The sequence below is a fragment of the Erithacus rubecula genome (genome assembly GCF_903797595.1).
Source record: "Erithacus rubecula genome assembly, contig: SUPER_Z_unloc_1, whole genome shotgun sequence".
NCBI lineage: Eukaryota > Metazoa > Chordata > Aves > Passeriformes > Muscicapidae > Erithacus > Erithacus rubecula.
This window is the reverse complement of record NW_027635590.1, coordinates 1,462,377-1,484,549: the sequence shown is the minus strand read 5'-3', so window position 1 is coordinate 1,484,549 and position 22,173 is coordinate 1,462,377. Positions and strand designations below refer to the sequence as shown.

The 22,173-nt window shown below is 41.6% G+C and overlaps 1 protein-coding gene across 1 annotated transcript in view; it reads left to right on the top strand.

Moving 5' to 3' along the window:
- The first annotated feature begins 15,211 nt into the window (after positions 1–15,211).
- The window catches only part of SHB (SH2 domain containing adaptor protein B), a 58,228-nt gene continuing 51,266 nt past the window's right edge, over positions 15,212–22,173 (top strand). Inside the window, exon 1 of the mRNA XM_079330836.1 lies at positions 15,212–16,237. Within this exon, the coding sequence (XP_079186962.1) occupies positions 15,302–16,237 (936 nt within the window). The 5' untranslated portion in view covers positions 15,212–15,301. The remainder of the gene's footprint in view (positions 16,238–22,173) is intronic.

Here is a 22,173-nt window from a genome sequence, read left to right as displayed (position 1 = left end):
AGCACCTACGGTTTCCTCAGAGTTTTGTTGGAGAGATGAGCACCATTATCAGAGCATTATCATGTTGACAGGATTTTAGAGACTTGACATCGTTTTAGAAACCTGTACTTGCAAGTGTATTTTTCCTTTGAAGGTTCAAAGAGCTGCAAATCACTTAAATCAGGTGAGAGCACATGCCATTGAGAACTACTTACTGAACAGTTCAAAGTACAGGCTGTTTGTTGGTACTAGTCATCTCCAGCATTTTTAACTCTGTTGAGCTGAAGGAACAAGAAGCATACAGTATTACAGCAGAATATCTGTCAGGAAGTAAAAAATACTTTTGTATTAAAATATAAATGAATTTAGTTAGAACAAGTCCCACAGAGACCAGAGACAAAAAGAATGAGAGAGACTCCCTTGTTAAGTCACAGAACAGGCCACCTTCCTTACTAAACTACTTATGAATCCTAGGGAAGGCTAAGTCCTATTTTAGTGTTGGGTTTATGTGCAAGGAAATTAACCCATGCAACGATAATAATAATAATAATAATAATAATAATAATAATAATAATAATAATAAAATACATGGATTAGTAACATTTCATTACTATTAAATCAGCATTATTTCAATTACTTACCAAGGATCTGTCAAATGTACAGGATCTCTCCACAATGTGTAAGAAAGGCTATCCTAACCTCAGGTAAGGAATTTCAAACCTCTTGAGGCTTCTGTGTTGAAAGGGGGAGTCACCTGACAGTGATATTTGCAGAGTGAAGTAGCTGGCTGCTAGTCAGTCATAAAGACAAGACAGGTGTCTTCATTTCAGCTGTACCATGTTGTTCTGTGCTTTAGTTTTCTTCTAGTTTTGGGTTTTGAAATCATCTCTGGAAATACTTTTATGAGGCATTTTCACTCCTTTGTAGATGAACCAGGAGCTTCACAACATTCAGGTTCACCACAGGGCATGAGGCCTGTTGCTTCTTAGTCAGTCTGAACAAAGGCATGGGTGGGGGTCAAGTATGTCTGTGACAACCATCTTACATAATATTTGCTGTGATTTTGTTTAATGCACTTTAATGTTTTAAACTTGATGTTTTCCTCTCATATTGACTTAGAGGTGAAGTATTATAAAAGTCCGTGTTTGCATTCAGAAAATAGCTTGCAGTGAGAGGACTGTCTATGATTTTGGGGAGTTTTTTCATGAAAATAATATGGGGTTTATAAAAACTAAAGAAAATGCTCAGAATTTTAAATCCGCAATGTAAATATTCCACATGTATAGAAGGAGATCATGTTTTCACTCATTATTAATCCTCCAATGAATTTACACTTGACTAATATAAAAGGCAGCCAAGTTTTCATGTTAGAAGCTAATGATTCCAGTTGAAGTTAACAACTGAATGAACACACATACTGTATTTTTTCAAGCATCTGGAAATCTGCCCACTGTACAAGACAGAGATGATTTCACTGATTATTTATCAGTCTGCCTTTCTGACAATCTGTCCTTCCTGAGCAAGCTAATTGTTAGCCAACTATGGCACTCACTGCTGAGCTGGGGTAGCTCAAATTAACACACAAGCTAAAGCCTCTCAGTGCATGACATCACAGAGGCAAGAAACAATGTTCTGGTCCTTAAACAGAGTGGTGGACAGAAGAAAATACCTGAGAAGTCTTCATCACTCACCAAGGAGCAGAACTGCTACACTGTACCATATAACTGTACCAGCTGGCAGAATCAAGGAATAAGAAAGGCCAATGGAGACATTTGCATTCCTAATTACATGGTAAGAGTAAGAATTCCAGATCAGAGAGATGTGTTACATTGGAAATGGCCTTGTTTGATGTTGTTACAGCTGACAAGCAGAAAACTGTTATTAAATATTAACCAAAATATCAGTTCTTTGTACTGTAACCACTCTGGCACAGTTCCGTTTATCTTTTAACAGAAGGCCAGTTATTTCCTTGCCTAGCTGACCAGATGTTAATTTTTCTATTTTCTCTTCTAAACTTCTTACTAAGAGGTAATTTTCTACGTGCTTTGCCTTTTGTGATAATTTTTTCCAGGGATCTGTTTTCTAATTTAGTAATTTACAAATGAGAAAAATAGCAATATGATGAAATTCTATGTCCTTTGACTTAACAGAAAGATCCACCAGCCATAAGAAAAATACTTCAGAGGAGAAATTCAAGAAAGCATAACTTCTAAGATGCATCTGCAGTTTACAGATACAGGGCTGAGGTAGCAGGTCTTGGTTCAACCCTAAAGAGTCACATGTGATGTCTGTGTAGTCTCTTTCCAGACAAGTTCTCCAAATAATTTGGAAAAGTTTTCCAGAACACTGGAAAGCAGGAAAGAAAAACAAGTATGAATGGAAAGAGGTAAATTGCTAAAACATGTTTGATAATAATATATGATGTTTTGATCTAATTGTAATTAAGACACGTACACAAAAACATTTCTCATTAGTTTCCTACTAACACATCCTTATGACTGCTTGAAAAGCAAACTACTTAGTAGAAGGCCTTATTTCCCACAATTTCCAATCCACTTACTGAAAAGAACCTTTTTAATTTAAAAACAAATGAGGAGAAGGAGAGGAGAGTGAGGAGATTGGGAAGAATGGGAGGTGAGGGGAGAGGAAGAGTGTTAGGGAAAGGGTGGAGATGCAGCACACACAAAAACTGATCATATTCTAGGAGATATTGTAAACCAAAAGGCATGTCATCAAGAAAGACAAAAGACAAGAGTTCAAAATCAGTTTGGCAGAGCTAAGTAGCTTGAGAATGGTCCAAACAAACCTTCTTGAGACTGTGTGTCACCAAACCTCTAAGGCAGGAGATGTGAGAGAATTTGAGTTGGTTTTGATTCAGTCAGTGCTTGTGCACTGGGTTTGTGTGACCAGGCTTTGGCAGTGGGGGAGGTACAGTCACTTCTATGGGAAGCTGCTGGAAGTTTCCCCCGTGTCTAGCAGATCCAATGCCATATGTCTCCAAGACAGACCAGAGCCACTGCTGGCCAAGGCTGTGCCAATATAAAATGGTGGTAATGCTGCTGTGATAATGTATTTAAGAGGGAAAATGTTATTGTGCAGATGTAATTGTGGACAGGGAAGAGAGGTGTGAGAATATGTGAGAGGAATGAGAATATATGAGAGGAGCCATTCAGAAGGTTCCAAAGCCAGTGGAGAGGTAAGGGTAGAAGATGCTTCAGACACTGGAGCTGACATTCTCCTCCAACTCGTGGTGAAGCACCCCATGGTGAAGCAGCTGTTCCCAAGCATCCCATGAAGATTCATGGGAACACAGAGATCCACCTGCACCCCGTGGAGGAGCCTGATGCTGGAGCAGGTGGATGCCTGAGAGGAGACTGTCATTCTGTGAGATGCCCATGCTGGGCAGATGACCCTGTGGAGAGAAGATCCCATGCTGGAGCTGCTTTTCTGGCAGGACTTATGATCCTGTGGGGGATGCACGTTGTAATAGGCTGTGCATCCTGTGGAAGGGTTGCCCACAGTGCAGTGTTTTGTGGAGATGGGATGGACTCACACTGGAGAAGCTCTTGGAGAGTTGTCTTCTGTAGGAGGGACATCAGAGTGTAGCAGGAGAAGGACGTCTTCCCTGAGCAGCAGCAGTAGAAACTTATGATGAACTGACCACAGCACTCATTCCCTGTCGCCTCATGCTGCTGAGGTAGGGCAGGGAGAGAGGGTGGTGTGTGAGGGAAAGTGTTTCTAGTATTTTTTTTCCTCATGATTTGGCTCTGATTTTGCTAACAATAAACTCAATATCTGTAATTCAAGTCTCTTTTGCTTGGCCAGTATTTGATAAATTATTGCAGTCCTTATCTCAATTAATAAACCCTTTATTATATTTTCTCTCCCCTGTCCAACTGCAGAGGGGAGTGAGTGAGCAGCTTTGGTGGCTTTCTGGCATCCAGCTGGGGTCAACCATTACACAAAAGCTTCAAATGACCTTCTCATTCTTACCAGCCTCCCAAGAAGATTGTTGTCCAACCAGGTGTGGTATTCAGACAGATATATATAAAAGTCTGAACTGTGTCAAGTTCCTGGGGTCACCAAAGTCCAGTCATTAGTTAAGAAAAGCAGTCATGCTACAGAATTACTTCCATTTCTATGAAGAAAAATTTTCTGCAGGAAATTATGGACAAAGTCTGTTTCTTTTCTCTGTAATTTTATTTCCTTTAATATTATTACTATTTGAAAACAATTTTTGTACCAGCTATGCCATATGAAATGTATTTACTTACTTAATTTACTAGTTATGTTAAGGTTGAGATGCTAAGGTTGAAAGCGACCTTAAAGATCATCCAGTCCCAACTCCTGCTGCCATGGGGAGGGATACTTCCTGTATATCAGTTTGCTCCTGGCCTTACCCAGCCTGGCCTTGAAACAGTGCCAAGGCTGGGACACCCGCAACCTCCCTGAGCAACCTATTCCAGTGCCTCAACTCCTCACAGTAAAGAATTTCTTTCTAATATCTAACTTAAATTTCCCCTCTTTCACTTTGTACCCATTACTTCTTGTCTTATCACTACACTACCTTATGAAGAATCCCTTTCCAGCTTCTGTGCAGGACCCTTGAGATAGTGGAAGGTTGCCATGAGGTATCTACACAGCCTTCTCCAGGATGAACAGATGCATATTTCTCAGCCTGTCTTTCTGAAAGAAGAACTCCAGTCCCCTTATCAATTTTATGGGTCTTCTCTGGAGTTATGCTGAGGACCCCAGTGCTGGGTGCAGGGTTCCAGGCAGGGTCTCACCAGAGCAGAGCAGAGCAGAGGGGCAGAATCCCCTCCCTTCCCTGCTGCCCACGCTGCTCTGGATGCAGCCCAGGACACGTTTGGTTTCTGGGCTGGGAGTGCCCATGGCTGGGTTGTGTTGGCTTTTCATCCCCCCCAAGTCCTTTTCCACAGGGCTGCTCTCAGCTACTTCCCACCCAGCCTGGAGCTGTGGTTGGTATTACCATGACCCAGGTGTAGGACCTTGCACTGCAAAATAAATAGCCTACCTTTCACCTTCGATATTTCAGAAATGCTTTGGCTTTTTATGATGATTTACCAATAATGCAATTAGGAAATGTCCATGTTTCTCATGAAAAAATTCTTCTCTTTTATTCCACCATTCTTCTACTACTGGAAAGGCAGCAGTTACTTTTACTGCAACAAGACATATACTGTTGCCGTTTTTAAATTACAATTGTAATTATAAAAAGATACTTCCTCCTCTCAAAACACCATGTTTCAATTTGGGAAAGCAGCAGATGACCATTTGAAATTACAACGAGACAGGATTTTCTTTGGCTTTTTTATTCAATTAAAACAAATATTCAGACTCCATTAGAATTACTGGAAAATAATGTCAATTAAAGACATAATGGCTATTACATGCCTTGAGTCAAGTAGTTTATGGTCATAACTGAGTAATTCCTTGGAAACAACCATCTGGACTCAGGGCCATAAGTTAAAAGGATATTAAGCTCTGGTACTCAAAATAATAATGCTTTATTGAGTCAGTGTCAAAGGCAAGGTGGCAGTTCAAAATGAAATGTAATTTCATGAGTGAAAGATTGATAAACAAATTGGTTAATGTGAAGTTTACAAGCTGCAATCTTGAAAAATAAATATATATATATACTTTCTAGTTCATTTTTGTGGCAAAAATTATTCCTTAAAGCTGGATTCAGTCATTGGAGAGTTGCACATATGATGCTTTTTTCAGCAGTAGAAAAGTCTGTGCCAGGAACCTCTGTAGCAACCCACAATCCAGACACACTCTAAAATCCTACCAAAATCTTCTTTATGACAGATGGAAAATAGATTAATAAGCCCAGCCACTACTGTTGTGCTGGGCATGTGGTCAGCCAGCTTTCCAGTGGCCTGTGGGTAGAAGTGCTGTGGAGGAGAAGAAAGGTGCAGTGTGGAGGTGGAACACGCTTTCCCTTTAGCAGTGCTGGTTCACTCTGGTGCTACAGTACAGCAGATTCATGCTGGAGCACCAGAGTGGATATCCACCTGCTGGAGCAGGTGGATATATCTGAAGCAGCCTGTGGCCCTGCAGAAAATCTGCAGTGTGGCAGGCTCCAGGCAGCACCTGTGGAGAGAGGAGCCCATGCTGGAGCAGGTTGGTGGGCAGAACTTGTAATCCTGTGGTGGAGCCATGCTGAAGCATTCTGTTCCTTAAGGACTGCATCCCATGGAGAGGACCCGTGCTGGAACAGGTCATGGTGAACTGTAGCATGTGAAACATTCGTGAAGAACTGTCTCCTCTGCATGGGATCCTACACTGGGGCAGTGAAGGACTGTGAGGAGTCTTTCCTGTGAGGAGGAAGAAGCACAAGAGATACGTGAAGAACTGTCCTCAGCTCACATTCCTCATCCTTTTGTGCTTCTAAGAAGTGGAGGAGGTGGAGAAAATAGGGGGTAAAATCAAATTCAGGAAGGAAAGAGGGATAAGGAAAGGTGTTTTAAAATTTGAGTTGATATGTCCTTATCTTACTCTGATTGGCAACCAATTAAAGAAATTTTCCAAATCAAATTCTGTTTTATCTCTGATGGTAATTAGTGAGTGACCTCTCCCTGTACTTATCTTGATACATGAGCCTTTGGTTCTGTTTTCTCTCCTCTTTTCAGCTGAGAAATTGGGAAGCGATAGAGTGGCTTTGATGGGCACCCAGCATCCAGCCTGGGTCAACCCACCACACTGGCTACTGAGAAGTGAGGAAGCATCAGTATACCCTTGAGATCCCCTCTTCCAGCCAGCTGCATTATGGCCATGGTTGTGACATTGTCTTCTCTGTGCAACAAATGGCACATTTCTTAAGTCTGTTCATGTGTGAATAGTAGCAAAGTCTATTCTTCTTTATTGCTTTTGCCAGCAGACATCTAGTAATGTCAGAACCAGTGCCACAGAGAAGACTCCATGAGACTCAGTCTGCAGAGGAAGTTTCTCTGTCAGTTCACTTCAAAAGTTTCTGTTGCACATATTCCCCACTTCAAGAAGATGAATGCCTGATTGAAAAACTAAGAATGAGTAAATTATTTGCTGCTTTAGAGCAATGGAGAGTGCATGCACACTCTTATCTCATAATTTCTCTCCATAGAGCATTATATCTCATTGCTAGCAACAGGTAGATATAACTCTAGTTTCGGTAGGTCTGCTTCTTCAAAGCTGGTCACTGTTGGCATGAATAGATGGAATTTTGCCAAGTTATAGTAGCCAACATAATACTCATTGCTTACTGTTCCACCCATAATATTTTATAGAGGAGTGGGATAAAGTTAAAGAGATGCAGTCCGCAGGGAAATTTTTGCAAATACTCCTTTATTTTGCTTTGGTTCATTCCAGAAACAATCAGGTTGGACAGAGCTCTGAACAACTTTATTTAGTTGAAGAATACACCTTGCTTAGGTGTGTTGCAGGACTGAATTGGACTAGATGACCTTTTAATGTTCTTTCAAACCTAAACTACTCGAATAATTCAATACTTCATGTACAGAAGAAACTGTAACCTGAATTCTTCTGAAGTATCATTTATGTTTCTGGTGAAAAGTATACAACACCCTAAAAATAATTTTTTTAATATTTAAAAGGCCACTGTGCTTCATTATTCTTTATTAAAAGTGATCGCAGATGCAAGCTGACATACATCCTTCACCAGAATGTGCAATGAATTTTTTAAAGGGAGATAGCAACAGCCACCAATACATTTTCCAAAAAAAAAAAAAAAAAAAAAAAAAAAAAAAAAAAAAAAAAGAAGATTTCTTTGCCAAAGATGGAATGTTAAGAAGTCCTCAGTGGATAATCAGCAGCCTCTTGTCTCTTTGTGGTTCAGGGCTATAAGTATTCTTCAAAAACTTGGCAAACTCTGGGCGATTCAAGAGGACAGATATGGTGGCTTGACCTTGTCTGGGACCCTTGTCTGTCAAGCTTCTCTATGATTCTCCTCAGCACAGTGGGAGAAGAAAAAAAATAAAATGGGAAACAAACTCTCATGGTTTGAGAAAAAGTCAGTTTAATAAAGCAAAAGAGAATGTTGCATGTGTACAAGCAAAGGGGAAAATAAACCTGAAAGATTTTATTCTTTATTTCCCACCAGTGAAAGATATTCAACCACTTCTCAGGAAGCCAGGCTTCAACACACAAAGCAGATGGTCCAAAAGGCAAACACCATAAGCAATAAAGGCCACACCTCCCTCCTCCTTTCCCTTAGGTTTTGTACCTGGACAGACATCCTCTGATGTGGAATACCCTTGGGTCAGTTTGGGTTGGCTGTCCCAGCTATGTGCCCTTCCAGGGTCCTGCCCACCCCCAGCCTCCTGCCTGTGTGGGGTGGAATGCTGGAGAGAGAGGCTGGTGCTGTGCCAGCACTGCTCAGCAGCAGCCAAGGCACTGCTGTGTTGTCAACACCTTTCCAGCTGCTAATGCAGAGCACAGCTCTGGGAGGGCTGCTGTGGCAAAATGAACTCCACCTCAGCCAGACCGAATACAAATATATACAAATATAAAGGATATAATAGGTGTGTACAGAAAAATCCTTGGCATTTGGATGGGTTATATTATTTGTGTGGGTTACATTATCCTAAATGAGAAGCCAGCCATTGACTGCATTTGAACAATCTGATTCTGTTTAAAGCTCTTTTTATGGTTTCTAAGCATGCTAGAATGCAAATCTGCATCTGGATTAGTTGCAAGGCAATTGCAAAATCTCTCGTTATGTAAAACGGCCACGTTTGGACATCCATAAGCCAGTAGACACTAAATGGGAGCAATTAACCTTATATTGAGTCCAATTGAATGAAATGTCAGAGAGGAGGACAGTGACTCAGGGCATAGGAGTAATTTATTAAAGAATCAGAGCTGTCTTGATTTCCTTGCAACATATGCCAGTGTACAAGTCACCAAACTTAGAATCAGACAGAATCACCTCTATAGAATAATAATTTTAAACTTCAGCAACTACTGTGTGTATTTCCATTGTAGGAACCTGATTATTATGAAACTCCTCAGTATTTGATTTGCTTATAGATCATCCTCCTCTTTTGTACAACAACAGAAGTAAAACTACCTTCAAAATGTACCTGTAGGAAAATGTAGGTGTTGAGAGGCAAAGTCCTTTTTATCAACAGTGTGCAACCAGGAGGTACAAACATGGTTTATGTTCCTGATGGAAATTCAGAACCTGACAGGAAAGCTGTAATTCAGGGAACTTGTGAACTAGAGAAGGACCATAGGAGAGTTCACTGCAGAAGAGCACCAAGAGAGACAAACATATTTTAAATGACTGTTGCTGACTCTCAGAGGCATAAAGCACACTTGACACAGATTATCTAGAATAGCATTCTCCTTCATTAGATCCACAAAGAGCAAGAAATCAACAGCAAAATCTGCAGGCCCATCTTCCAGTAGTAGTATGAGGGTACATGTATGGACAATCTGAAAAATCAAACTGCAGAACTGTTCCTCTTTCTATTCACAGAATTCACACATGACTAGATTGGGAGAGACCTTCAAGATCATCGAGTCCAGCCCATGCCCCAGCACCTCAACTAGACCATGGCACCAACTGCCACATCCAGTTTTTAAACACATCCAGGCATAATGACTCCACCACCTCCCTGGGCAGACCATTCCAGTACTTTACCACTCTTTCCATGAAAAACTTTTTCCTAATATCCAACCTGTTTCCCTTGATGCAGCTTGAGACTGTCCTCTGGTTCTGTCAGCTGCTGCCTGGTGAAAGAGACCAACCCCACCTAACTACAGCTACCTTTCAGGGAGCTGTATCTCCAGGCTGAACAGCCCCAGCTCCCTGATAACTAAAACCTCACGAAAATGAAGTAGGACAAGAGTTCTGAGAGTCATTAATTCATTGCTCTACTTGAACTAGGGAAATGTTAAAACATAACTAATAACAAAATAAATACTCTGTCTGCAGTGTAGATTTGGAAATGTCAGGGTCAAAGCTGAATACAGAAACTTAATTCAGTATCTTACTCGCAGTTGTTATGATTTAGACTTTAATTACAGAATTATACTTTGTGTTTTCATCTAATCCAGACTCAATTACTGCACCAGCTGTATGGATTGCTTGTTGGAAGCCAGTATTCAATATTACCTTCCTTTCCTGCTTCATATAGACCAATTAGAAAAGATTATGAAATTTCTCATGTCTCTTGTTCCAGTAGCTGCCATTAATGTATTTCAGAGGTATGATTATTTGCCCAGTTGCTGAGGCTGTACTCACTGTGCAGCAGTGTCTGCTTCAGCCTTTCAGAGGAATGTTTATGGGTGCACATTTTAATTTCCTGGAGTCTCTGTACTTGAGCTATACCTCAGTTTTCCCTGCAGTTGACCAAGGCATTTAAATGTTTTTCAGCATTCAGAACTGGCGTATGCTTCTATTCTAATTCTCTGTCTGTTGAGAAGCTTGTTATGAAGAAACCTTTTCAATCTCTGACCAGTGGAAGTTGGTTGTTAATAAGTCATGATCAGGAATTATCCTGATGTTCTGATATTATTCTGATACTTTTCTTGAGAAGTGCACAAGTTGATGCCTGTAAAGTACTATTTCTTCTCCACTATCATATTAAAAATGTAATTAGATATTCATATCCTGTTGTGAACAAGAGTTAAAAGAAATGGAGATTTTTTTCTGATTTTTCAGCAAATTTAGGAGTTCTTTATGAGTCTCCAAATTCCTACTTCCACATTCCAACCATACAATGTGAAACTCTTCAAACCAAATGTGTTTCCTAATTAGAAAACCTATTTAGTCCACAGAAACTAGAAATAAGTTCAGAATGATGTGAAATTTTTTTAAAAATGAGTTTGATTTTTAGTTATCAGAAGGTTCTGGAATTTAACTGTAATGATTTTAAGATAATAGTTCCTGAACAGTGGGCCTAAAGAAATGCAACAGTACACTGCCAGCAGGATCTTGCATCTTTTCCTGTGCTGCATAAAAAATTTCCCTAACTATTGAATCTAGGGTTCTGTTCTTTCCCTGCAGTTTCTGATGCCCCCTTCCTGTGTTCCTGATACATGGCAATATGGTTAGCATGACTAATGACATTTAATATGGCAAAGGGCTGTTCTTATGACTGAGTGGCCACATGTCAGCTCCCTTTCTCCCTTTGATCAGGCTTATCCACCTCCATATCATCCTCAAGGATGGAGCAACCCTGTGCTGTTGTAGCTACATCTTTGCCAGAGTTTGTCATTGTCTGAAGAATAGCTGGGATTGAAGTATGTAATTCCAATGACTACACACTACCTACGCTCAAAGCAAATCTATGATGCAGATCAGAGTCATCACTTGAGCCAAAGCTTTCCAGAGAGGAACCAAAAAATGCAAGAAAATGACAAATAGAATGTCTGCAAACACCCTGTGCTCTAAATCCAGCTGGCTTTATGAAGCTGATTTTGCAAATTCTGCAGGATATCTGTAGGTGATAAAACCCTTCAAAATCTGACTTGAACAGCCCATGTGGTTTAAGAAAACTAAAGATGATTCATGTGAACTTGTTCTTGGAGGCAAAGAGATGATCACAAAAGTAAAATACAAGAGGAGTGTCTGGTTAGATTTTTTTTTCCCTGCAGCATGAGAACATGGGACAAATTAGCTGGACTTAAATAACTAACACGCTCACAGTATAAGAATTTCTCCTTACTTGGGATGAACTAATTGCAGGAAGATGTCACCCTGGAATGTATAAAAATCAGAACTTCCTAGTAATACTGCATTTAGTCATACATATGCACAAGAAGGAAAACATTCAGCATTTTTATCGCCTGTGGACAACAACTTGATCTCTAATCATTACCTGGGTATGATTTGTGTGACACAACATACACAAATAGGAGGAATCCAAATGTGTTATGAGTGCTACACACCCTTTCTGAGTTATCTGACATTACTCAAGGAAAAAGTGCCTCAAGAAAGAGAACATTTCTCTGTTTTGTGATGGCTTTTCTTAACATGGTGAATTCATTTGATTTTTTTTGCATAGCCTAAAGTGATATGAACCAGAAGCATTATCTGCTTTCTACCTTTCTTGTGTGTATCTCAGTATGAAGGATTGATCAATACTAAAATTTTGGACTTGTTTTTCTGCAAGATAACTTTGAATTTAGACTTGGCAGCACTGCTTGAGTGTTTATTAATATAAAATGTACTTTGCTCTGCATACTACTTGTTACTTTTTCTTCTTTATCCTAATTTGAAATGCACTGCATGTACTGCAACCCTTATTACACATGGAAATCAGAAGCATGAGAGAAAATAAGACCTTATAAATTCCAGAGTAGATGCTACTTAACTTCATTATTTAATTAAATTAATATGATTAGGAGTGTGAACACTTAGTACAAATTAGTGATTTGTATGTAATGACATGCCTGTATCAGAAGGTAAGAGTCTCTTTTTTACTAATTCCCTAAGTTGAAACAAACTGTAAATTATTTCTACTTCAAGAGGTGCAGGTCCAAGAAGTAGATATTCTATTCAGATCACAACATTTTAGGATTTTTTATTTCAAAGAAAAAGTCCACTTTTACCACTACCCTTTTATCCTTATATTTGGTTAAAAAAAATTGCTGGAAACTTGCCAACCAGAACTCAAAAATGTGATCAAAGGTCTGAAAAAGACACAGCCTTTTTCCTTCAAAAACCCATGTGAAAATGGCTCAGAGCACAGACTAGGAGTCCTGCAGGTGTAGGTGTACCCTGCATGAGCAGACTGAAATGGAAACCATCTTGCACACAGTATTTTGGGCCTTGCAAATTTATATTGGAACAATCTCTGAGATTAGAGAAACAATGGGATTTTTGATTTTACTTCTCTGCTATGCCTGTTTTATAGATTATTCTGTCCTCATTCATAGGCATTTATCCACGTTTGGGTTTTCCTAGGGTTATCCAGTACACTTATAGTTCTTATCCTCTTACACCACTGGGAGGCAACTTAAGAGAAATTCTGGAGTTTTAGAGAAGCTTCCCTTCATCGATGTGCCTTTTCTTGCTTGTGACCTCACAAGCTGCCTGTCCATGCAGGGAGAAGAACGTGGTTCCTCACTGAGCCACAAGGGACAGCATCAGGCTGAATTTGGAGCTCTCCTGGGGCTTTTCTTGCCCCTCCCATGACTGGCAGAACAGGAATTAGGGAGCTGCTAGACTTCTGGGTAATGAGATCCTTTGAGTATTAAAGAAATTGAGACGCATCTTGCTTCAGGGCAAAAATCACCCTCGTACTAAGGGCCTAGAATGTACTATTCCTGAATCAGCAGCTACTGGGAGTCTTGAAACCCCTGAGAGAACAAGGTACTAGCCAGTCAAGAGACAGGACACTGCTCAGGCTCAGGCTGAGAAGCTGCTCTGATAAAAAAACCCCTGTAGTCAGACAGGATAAATATGCTGAGCACGGACAGGAGACTAGCATCTCAAGTCTAATTTTGGGTCACACTTCTGTGCAGAAAGCATGTTAGAGAAGGCAGACCTTAGCACTCTGAATATCCCCCTCCTTCCTTCTCCCCCCAGTTTTACAGGCGGAGCATGATGCCATATGATGCGGAATATCCTTCTGGTTGGTTGAGGTCAGCTCTCCTGGGTTGTGCCATCCCAAGCTTTTGTGCACACCCCGTCTGTTTGCTGCTGGGGCAGTGTGAGAAGACAAGGCCTTGGGTCTGTGTAAGCACTGCTCATCAGTAGTAAAAAACCCCTCTCTATTAATAACTCTGTTTTCAGCATAATTAGCCACATAATAGCTATTGTGAAGAAAATTAACTGTATCCAAGCCAAAACCAGCACATTGTATTAGGAACATGTTCACAGCTCCTAGTGAAACTGCAATGTGCTTGTGAAGATTTTTGAACTATATGAAAAGGGTTCCCTTTCTTGCTCATCTCTCTGCATTGATGGACTTGATAAAGTAATGGGGAAATGATGCCTCTCCTGAAGGTAAAGCTCTGGAAAACTGTCACAGATTTGCATTGGGAGAATGAAAAACTTTTGATTTCTTTTATTGGTAGGTCTGAATTCTGATTAGTGGAAGGTTTCTGAAACTGCAATTGTGAAGTGTTCTCTAACTTTTCATTTGAAACTGCATTGCACTATGCAGTGTAGACAGAACAAAACTGCAACAAATGTCTCCTGTCACTGATCATAATGCACAATTGAAGCACCACTGATCAAGCTATCATCTGAGTAGTTATTTTGTTTGTTTAACTTTTATACTGTGGTAGAGGCCAGAGATGAGCCAGGAGAGATTAGTGTGCAGGTATTCCTATCCCCACCTGTAGATCCATTCAATCCCTTCACCATTCCCTAATATCAGACCATATCAGCACTGGTATGAGCACTAAATATACAGGTGAGACTATCACAGCTGGACAGACAGTACTTGGGAAAACCTGCTGCTGTATATGTTTACCTTCTGGCAAGAGGAGAAAGATTAAAAGAGCAATAGTAAGTGGCTGCAGCTGTGGTGGCCCAGATGACAAATCCTTCTGGTAACATAAAAGCTGAACAGCATGATTCACACAAGTATCATTTCTGCACCTGATTTACTGCAGCCCTTACCAAGAAACACAAAGAAAGAAAGAAAGAAAGAAAGAAAGAAAGAAAGAAAGAAAGAAAGAAAGAAAGAAAGAAAGAAAGAAAGAAAGAAAGAAAGAAAGAAAGAAAGAAAGAAAGAAAGAAAGAAAGAAAGAAAGAAAGAAAGAAAGAAAGAAAGAAGAAAGAAAGAAAGAAAGAAAGAAAGAAAGAAAGAAAGAAAGAAAGAAAGAAAGAAAGAAAGAAAGAAAGAAAGAAAGAAAGAAAGAAAGAAGCACCATCCTGTTTGTTTAACATCAGCCCTAGCCAAAAATAGCCTTTTTAGCCGACAGCTGTAACCCTCCTACTCCACCACGGATGGGAATGGGGACACAAATGTAGCGGTAGTAGAGAATCCAGAGTTCGAACTGTGCAGATGGTGGCCGCAGGTACCACGGCCACTGCGGACGACAGGCAGGGGCACCTAGGAAAGGAACGGAAGGGAACCTCCCTCATCCTCGCGGTGGCGGCTCCGCTCCCCCGTCCCTTCGAGAGCGCAGCGGGGAAGCCCCGGCGGATCCCGTCGCGCCGGAACGCGAAGCGCGGCTACACCTGGGGGTATACCGACACCTACACCGGCACCGGCACCGGCACCGACACCGGCACCGGCACCGGCACCGCCCCCGCCGCGCAGGGCCGGCCCCTCCGCTCCGCGCCGCCCCGGCACCTGGCGCGGCCCCGCCCGGCCGCGGCGGTGGGCGGGCCCGCATGCAGATGCGTCCCCCGCCTCTCCGGTGCGTGCTGAGGTCAGGCTGGGCTGCGCTGCCAGCGCGGAGCAGCGGGGCTGAGGTCGCGGCAGACCCGGAGCCGCGGGGGCGGGCGCGGAGCTGCGGCGGGCGCCTGGCTCGGGCCCGGAGCGGCTCCCTCCCTCCCGCCGGGAAGCCGAGGGGCTCGGCGCGGCCCTTCCAGCCGCTGGCAGCGGGAGAGCGGCGAGTGCGCGGAGCGGGGCGCCCGGCCCGCCCCGCCGACCCGCTCCTCCATGCGGGCGGCGAGCGGGGCTGGGGCGCGGGGCGCCGGGGGCAGCGCGCTGCGGTGCTGAGGCCGCCACCGGGAGAGACGATGGCCAAATGGCTGAACAAGTACTTCAGCCTGGGCAATAGCAAGACCAAGAGCCCTCCGCAGCCCCCGCGGCCCGACTACCGGGAGAAGCGCAACGGTGCCGGCAGCGCGCCCCGCCCCGAGGGGCCGCCGCTCCTCCACCTCCACCACCACACCTCGCCCGGCTTCTCGCGCCGCCGGCTGCGCGACGACACCAGCGACCTGCTCCGCGCATACCGCGCCCAGAAGGACCGCGACTTCGAGGACCCCTACAGCGGGCCCGGCTCGTCCCTGCGCAAGCTGCGCGCCATGTGCCGCCCGGACTACTCGGCGCCCGAGGACCTGGGTGAGGCAGCCCTCAAGGCTTCCTCCTCCTCCTCCTCCTCGTCGTGCTGCGCCACGCCTCCCACCACGGGCTCCCCGCACCTCTTCCGCAGCCACAGCGAGCGCCGCCCGGCGACGCCGCCCGACGTGAAGTACATCTCCCCCAAGCACCGGCTGATCAAGGTGGAGAGCGGCGCTGGAGGCAGCGACGGCGCGGGCAAGAAGCTCAGCAAGGGCTCCAAGCACTCGACGGCTGCTGCCCCTTCTGCCACGAAAGATAAAGTAAGTGTTGTGTTTCTGTTCCCGCCCTTGTAGGCTATTAGGGGCTGGGGCTACGTCAGCCCCTGGAAGGATTTTTGGCGAGGGGACCAGCTACTGTGCATCTGGGGTTGTCGCTGTTCTCAGCCATCCTTCGTTGCATGGCGCGGTCCTTTTTGATATTTCAGGACATGCAGGAGTACCACGTGAAGTGATGGTGCCCTGTCCTTTTGGCTTTCAAGCTCAACTTCCTTCTTTTGGGGCAGGTTCACAGCCGTGTCTTGCCCTGCTTCGAGGCGCAGCTCGCTGCCAGCCTCACGATGGTACCAAGGCTCTTGGATGCCCCCGCAGAACAGGGTGTGAGTCCTTCGGGGGATGCTTGAGGAACGCTAGAGGCCCTTGGAAAGCCTTGTGCTTGTGACCCTAAGTTGAGGTCACTGCATGTGGTATGGGCCAGCCATATATAAAAAAATTAACTCATTTTACGGAGACAATTTGTTTTTCGTTTATCTATAAACTTCTTTGCCTCATAATTCAGTGTCAAAGGTGAGGTGGTTGGAGGTCCTCTGTTACAATGGCAAGCAACTTCCATGGTGCTGTGTTTCCAACTGGCATGTAGCTGAAGCAAACTCTATAGATACTTGCCCAGTTGCAAATATTATCCTGTCTTTTACTGGTCATTCTCTTAAAATTTTAATGAAACATTCTAGACACAACACTGGAAAGTGCTTGACTTGGGAGCTCAAGGAAGAGAGGGAATAGCATTAATTGTTTTTTAAACACAGCACATCCTCCCACCTCTGTTGGTCTTGTGAACATTGTTTAGTTTTTCTCATGTATTGGAAATCAATGTTTCTCTATTTTGTTAACTGGCATTTTCAACTCCAGGATAATAGTCACATCACAGGAATTTCAAGTATGTGCTGGATGTTATCAGTCTAGATGATCTGTGTGTACATGTTTAAATATGTAATATTATTGCATTGCCACACTTCCATGACAGCTTGATAAATTATATCTGTTCAGGTGGAATTCCAAAGAAATCTGTTTCTGACAGTGATGATGTAGGATGAAAAGTCTAGTATTTATTCTCCTGTTTTAGTAGGGGTTCCTGACTGGAAGGAACTTCTTTTGTGGAAGTGATTGATTGAAAGGTAGCATCTCACTGTGTTTTATAGTGTGTGTTACAATCTAATCAGTGTTTAAATTTCCTAGGTTGATACCAGGTATCTTCTTTTAGGGAACACCTTTCACCAGAAATAACTGCTTGGAGCAAAATGTATCTTTCTTTTACCCTTAAAAAAAAAAAAAAAAAAAAAGTCATTGTTCCATTTTAGACCCTACTGAAGCAATTTTCAAATCAGAAAATGCATATTTGTTGCTAGGTAACCTGCTGCTTTGTAATGGTCATAAATCTGTATGCTGCTTCCAAGCCCTTGTTGCAGGTTCTAAAACTTGTAGCCAAAAATTCTGTCACATTCGGGTTTTTTCCCCAATTATTGAGAACTATATGTGACAAACAAGAAATCTGAATATATCTGAGAAATGAAATTGTCCCTGTGCCTCAAAAAGCCATCTGTGCCTGCTTGCAACAGCATTTATGTGTGAGAGGCAACATAGCTTGCCTTTTGTTCAATTGTTATTTTATCCCAGCAATGGATGTGAAACCTCTTATTTCACGGCCCTGAAATGTAGAGTTTGACAGGTGAACTTGGTAAGCAGGGGTCATAGTGGGCCAGCAGAGAACTGCTTCTCTTCTACACCTGTAGTTCACTGAGGAAAAAAAATAAGGAATTTAGTTAACCAAGTGTCTATAGTTCAGTAGCGAACAAAGCAAGAGAAAATAAACTTCTCTAAGAAAGATTTTATAAGGAAGACAGTTAAGATGGAATAAAACCCCCTAAAGCTAGAGGCCTGCTGTTCAGAAGAATTCACAGACATGGTAAAAACATTATAAAAAATTCTGTGTGTAACATAGCATAAGAAAACACTTTAGGAATGAAAAAAACCAACCCCAACAAAAAACTAAATGTCATATAGTTCTGTCTTCATAAAGATATGTTAGTATTTAGTGATCCAATACTGCCTGTTAAATGTTTGTGTTTCATTCCAGTATTGCTGTTTCAGTGTTTTGTTGGGTTCTTTTTCCAATTTCATTTACAAGGATAGAATGCTGCTTTCCTTTGTGTTGATGGAGAAGTGGGAAGTAGGGGTTTCAACAGGTTCAGTGAGCAATTTTCCATCTCCTGTGGTTTGTCACAAGTAAAGAGTTGGCTGAAAAGCTCAATTGTGTGTCATACTTGAAAGAGTTACTGCAATGGGAAGGAGATTCAGGAAGGTGCTTGTTTGGTGTGGTTACTTATAAAGGGCAAATGGCAAAGTACGGATGGTGGCAGATTGGTTAGCTGAAATTCCCAGAGGAAAATTGTGAATTAGCTGATTCAGGGAATAAAGGGGATGGAGATTTAAAGCGGTGGCAGACATGAATATATTTTGTAAGGTTTTAGACAAAGGCTGGTAGAGTAATCACAGGGATGTAATGTATGTGGGATTCAGAAAGTTTTGATGTGTAGCAGTAGAAATATCATCTAAAGCTGAAGCAGACAAACCCTGCACCTTTTAGTAGTGAGGTGACTAATCTCTACAGCAGATACCCAATGAGAGTCATCATTTCCAGATGTCTTTGAATTCAATTATTGGGTGGATTTTTAAAATTATTATTATTATTTAGGTAATACAATTAGGTGGATTTGGGGACTTTAACCTTCAGATAAGGGAGAGCAGGGCGTGTTAGAATTCATGGCTGAAGCCGTTCAGGTCCTCCAGTATGGTGGATAAAGAAATTACCAGTTTTCATCTTCAGTGCTGGCTTGTGAGAGCTTAATTTATTTGCTTGCCGCAGAGAAGCTAGGGAGTGTGGGCAAGTTAAAACAACATGTGGTTGTATTCTGGATCAATCTGGCATCTCCTCTATTTGTGTAAGAATAAACGCAAGACTTGGTTCAGGACCAATTCAATAGGCAAACCACTTGTGAATGAAGATCAAAAGAAGTAAGCTGAAGTCTTCCTGAGTGATTGTCCTCTATCTGGCTTTGTGGTATGTGTAAATCCATAAAGTAATAACTGAGAGGGAAGTGTCTGTGTGAAAGGATGCTTCAGATATGTTTTCACCTATTATGTATTTGGCCCTAACCATTTCTCTGTGAGGTTTTGCAGCTGAAGAACTTGGGATCTGCAGTCCATGTTGTAATATGGTTGTTGAGGTCCATAAGCTGTGATCCATTATTTTTAAGTAATATTTAAAACGCTAGCTTTGTCCAGTTTAATTATTATTAATGTACATATTGTTAGCTCCAGGCTTTACTATAATATCTGTCCAACTTACACAACATAACCTTATAGTTCAAATAAAGTTCAACCTACAGCCTAACAATTCAAGCTATCTTTGTCAAGCAGGCACTTGGCTACTTTCAAATAGTATAAAATTTTCAATGACAGGACTGGACATATCTGATACAGTAGAGGATAACTTGATTCTGCACAGTCAGAGTGGATCTAGTGCAAAATCATGTGAATATTGTGTGGCAGCCGCAATCAAGCAGGCAACTGTTCAACCAACTGGGCAACTGTTCAGAATGGCAGAGTTGCTGACTTGATGTACAAATTCTGAAAACAGTATTTATGTGTAAGAAAGAAATGCCTTTGTACTAGACTAGTGAAGTAGTCTAGCTTTTTGAAATTCTAACATCTTGCATAAAAGTGATTAAACTCCATAGAACATGATTAATATCTTTATATTATTAAAATACTCTGTTGGGGTTGAGCAGATGCTTGTCTTATTTCTGTATACGGAAAGTATATTTTATTTGATCTTTAAACTGAGAACAAGTCATGTGCATTTGACACAATCTTGCAGCTGGTATGTCAAGGTGCACTGAGAAAACACTTGAAAGATGTCTAAGCTATGCTGAGGTTATTTATATCAGAAAATATTATTTCTAGAGATCCCAGACTACAAATGTACCTCAATGTCTTATTCCCATGTTTAATCTATTGCAGCAGAGTGTCAAGCTGCTTCTCCAAACAGTTGGTTCCACTCTGAAACAGTCTTCCTCTCTGCATGTGGTTCCCTTTGGTATATGGCTTTGTCTTTGAGTAAAAGAAGAAAAAAATACTCATTGGTGCTGATCTTGCATTAATTTCTTAAGCAAGGCCATACATAAAGGCAGCAAGTTGTATTTTTTCTATGTATCTGTGTTGTTATTGGGCAGCTGTAATGCAGATAGAATTGCAATTTTTTCACGTATGTCAGTCTCATGCTTAAGAGACTTGAAGCAGTCTTATGAACAGGAGGATATTCTGATAGGATGTGGGTCTTTGGAGCCCCAGTGACTTCAGGGCTTTTTTGGAATGACAGCCTACAGTGGTAGGCTGTTCAGTTAGAAGTATGTCTGGCATCTGCACTGTACTCACAACTTGGAACTCTCTCGGCTTTGGAAGCTGTCCAAATTGTCAGTGTTTTGGGCACAAAGAGATCCAAGCAGAGAGAGACTATCAGGAATGAGTATGAAGCAGTTGGAAGATGTGGAGATTTAAGGAGGGAGTGGTAGACTTCTGGAAGAGTGTATTACGTGTGTATCTTTGCAGTAAGCATCTCAACCCCTTTGTAAAAAAGTTCCTCAACTACTGTGTTCAAACAAGGGGATGGACTTGTTGTTCTGAACTAAAATATGCTTATTGAACTATTTACTGGCAGAGTGTAACTGAACAGCTTTTATGTGGCCTTATTCTGTAAAAAGGCTAATACCTAAGTGTGAATGACCATAAGGGAATGTGGCAGGGTGGTGGACCTTGGTCCAGTTTCCACCCCTTTCCACACAATTTGTGTATCTAATCAGTATGAATTGCTCCCACTTGGCCTCCAGTGAGCAAGAACATTACTGCATCACTCTTTCCTCTGTAGATTGCTTTGCCACATAGGAATACCCTGCAGGATTCCTTGTAAAAATTAAGTTTTCATCTGTGGACAAGCAATAGCTTACCAAAAGTGCTAAAGGAACAAATAATACTATTAATATAATAAATACATTAATAATAAATAGTAACTATGTCCCTATAATTGCACTTCTTTTGTCATTGTGTTTTTATGTTAATGTATTCAGGATGATAAAACCATTAAGGGTAGGAGACAAGGAGAAAATATACTGTTTATATCGTCGAACCTCATAAGGTAATAACAATCTGTATATGGACAAAGTTGGATAGGCAAAATCAGATTGTGAAACAAAAAAACTTAGCTTGAACACTACATTCATTTTTAGGTTTCATGAGTGGCAGAAGAAGACAGGTGAAAATGGTCAAAATGTCTGCAGTAAGTTTATAGCCTAACAGGTTTTGAGTTTAAATAAGAGCTAAAGATATATGGTAGATACCTGTATTGCCTGTGAAAGGATTTTTCTCAATTTTTGAAATGAGTCCAGGGCAGTCCACCAATGTAGCACTTACATGTGTTCCATCTTATGGGAACCATAACATCCACAAATGGATTCCAAATACCTACTTAATCACATCCTTCAATCTGTGTCTTATATCTCTCTGGTGTACACATCTGTTGTCTGAGCTCAAACTGTTTATTTACAAGTTTATTTAAGTGAATTTAGATTTTCTTGTTACATATGTTGAAATTATTTATAAAGTTCAGAAATCTACATTGTATGTACATATAAACATGTAAATGGACAAAATATTATAAATATATACTATATAGTTACCATTATTATTTGTTATTTCATATACATAAATGTATGTATTGCTGAGAAACAGGGTGTGGACATTCTGTCTCTGGAGACTTCTAAAACTGGTGTGGGCAAGGTCCTGCACAACATGGTCTACCTTTGATGTAATGCCTGCTTTGAGCAGAAGAGTGGTTTAATCTGCAGAACCACACAAAATGCTGATCT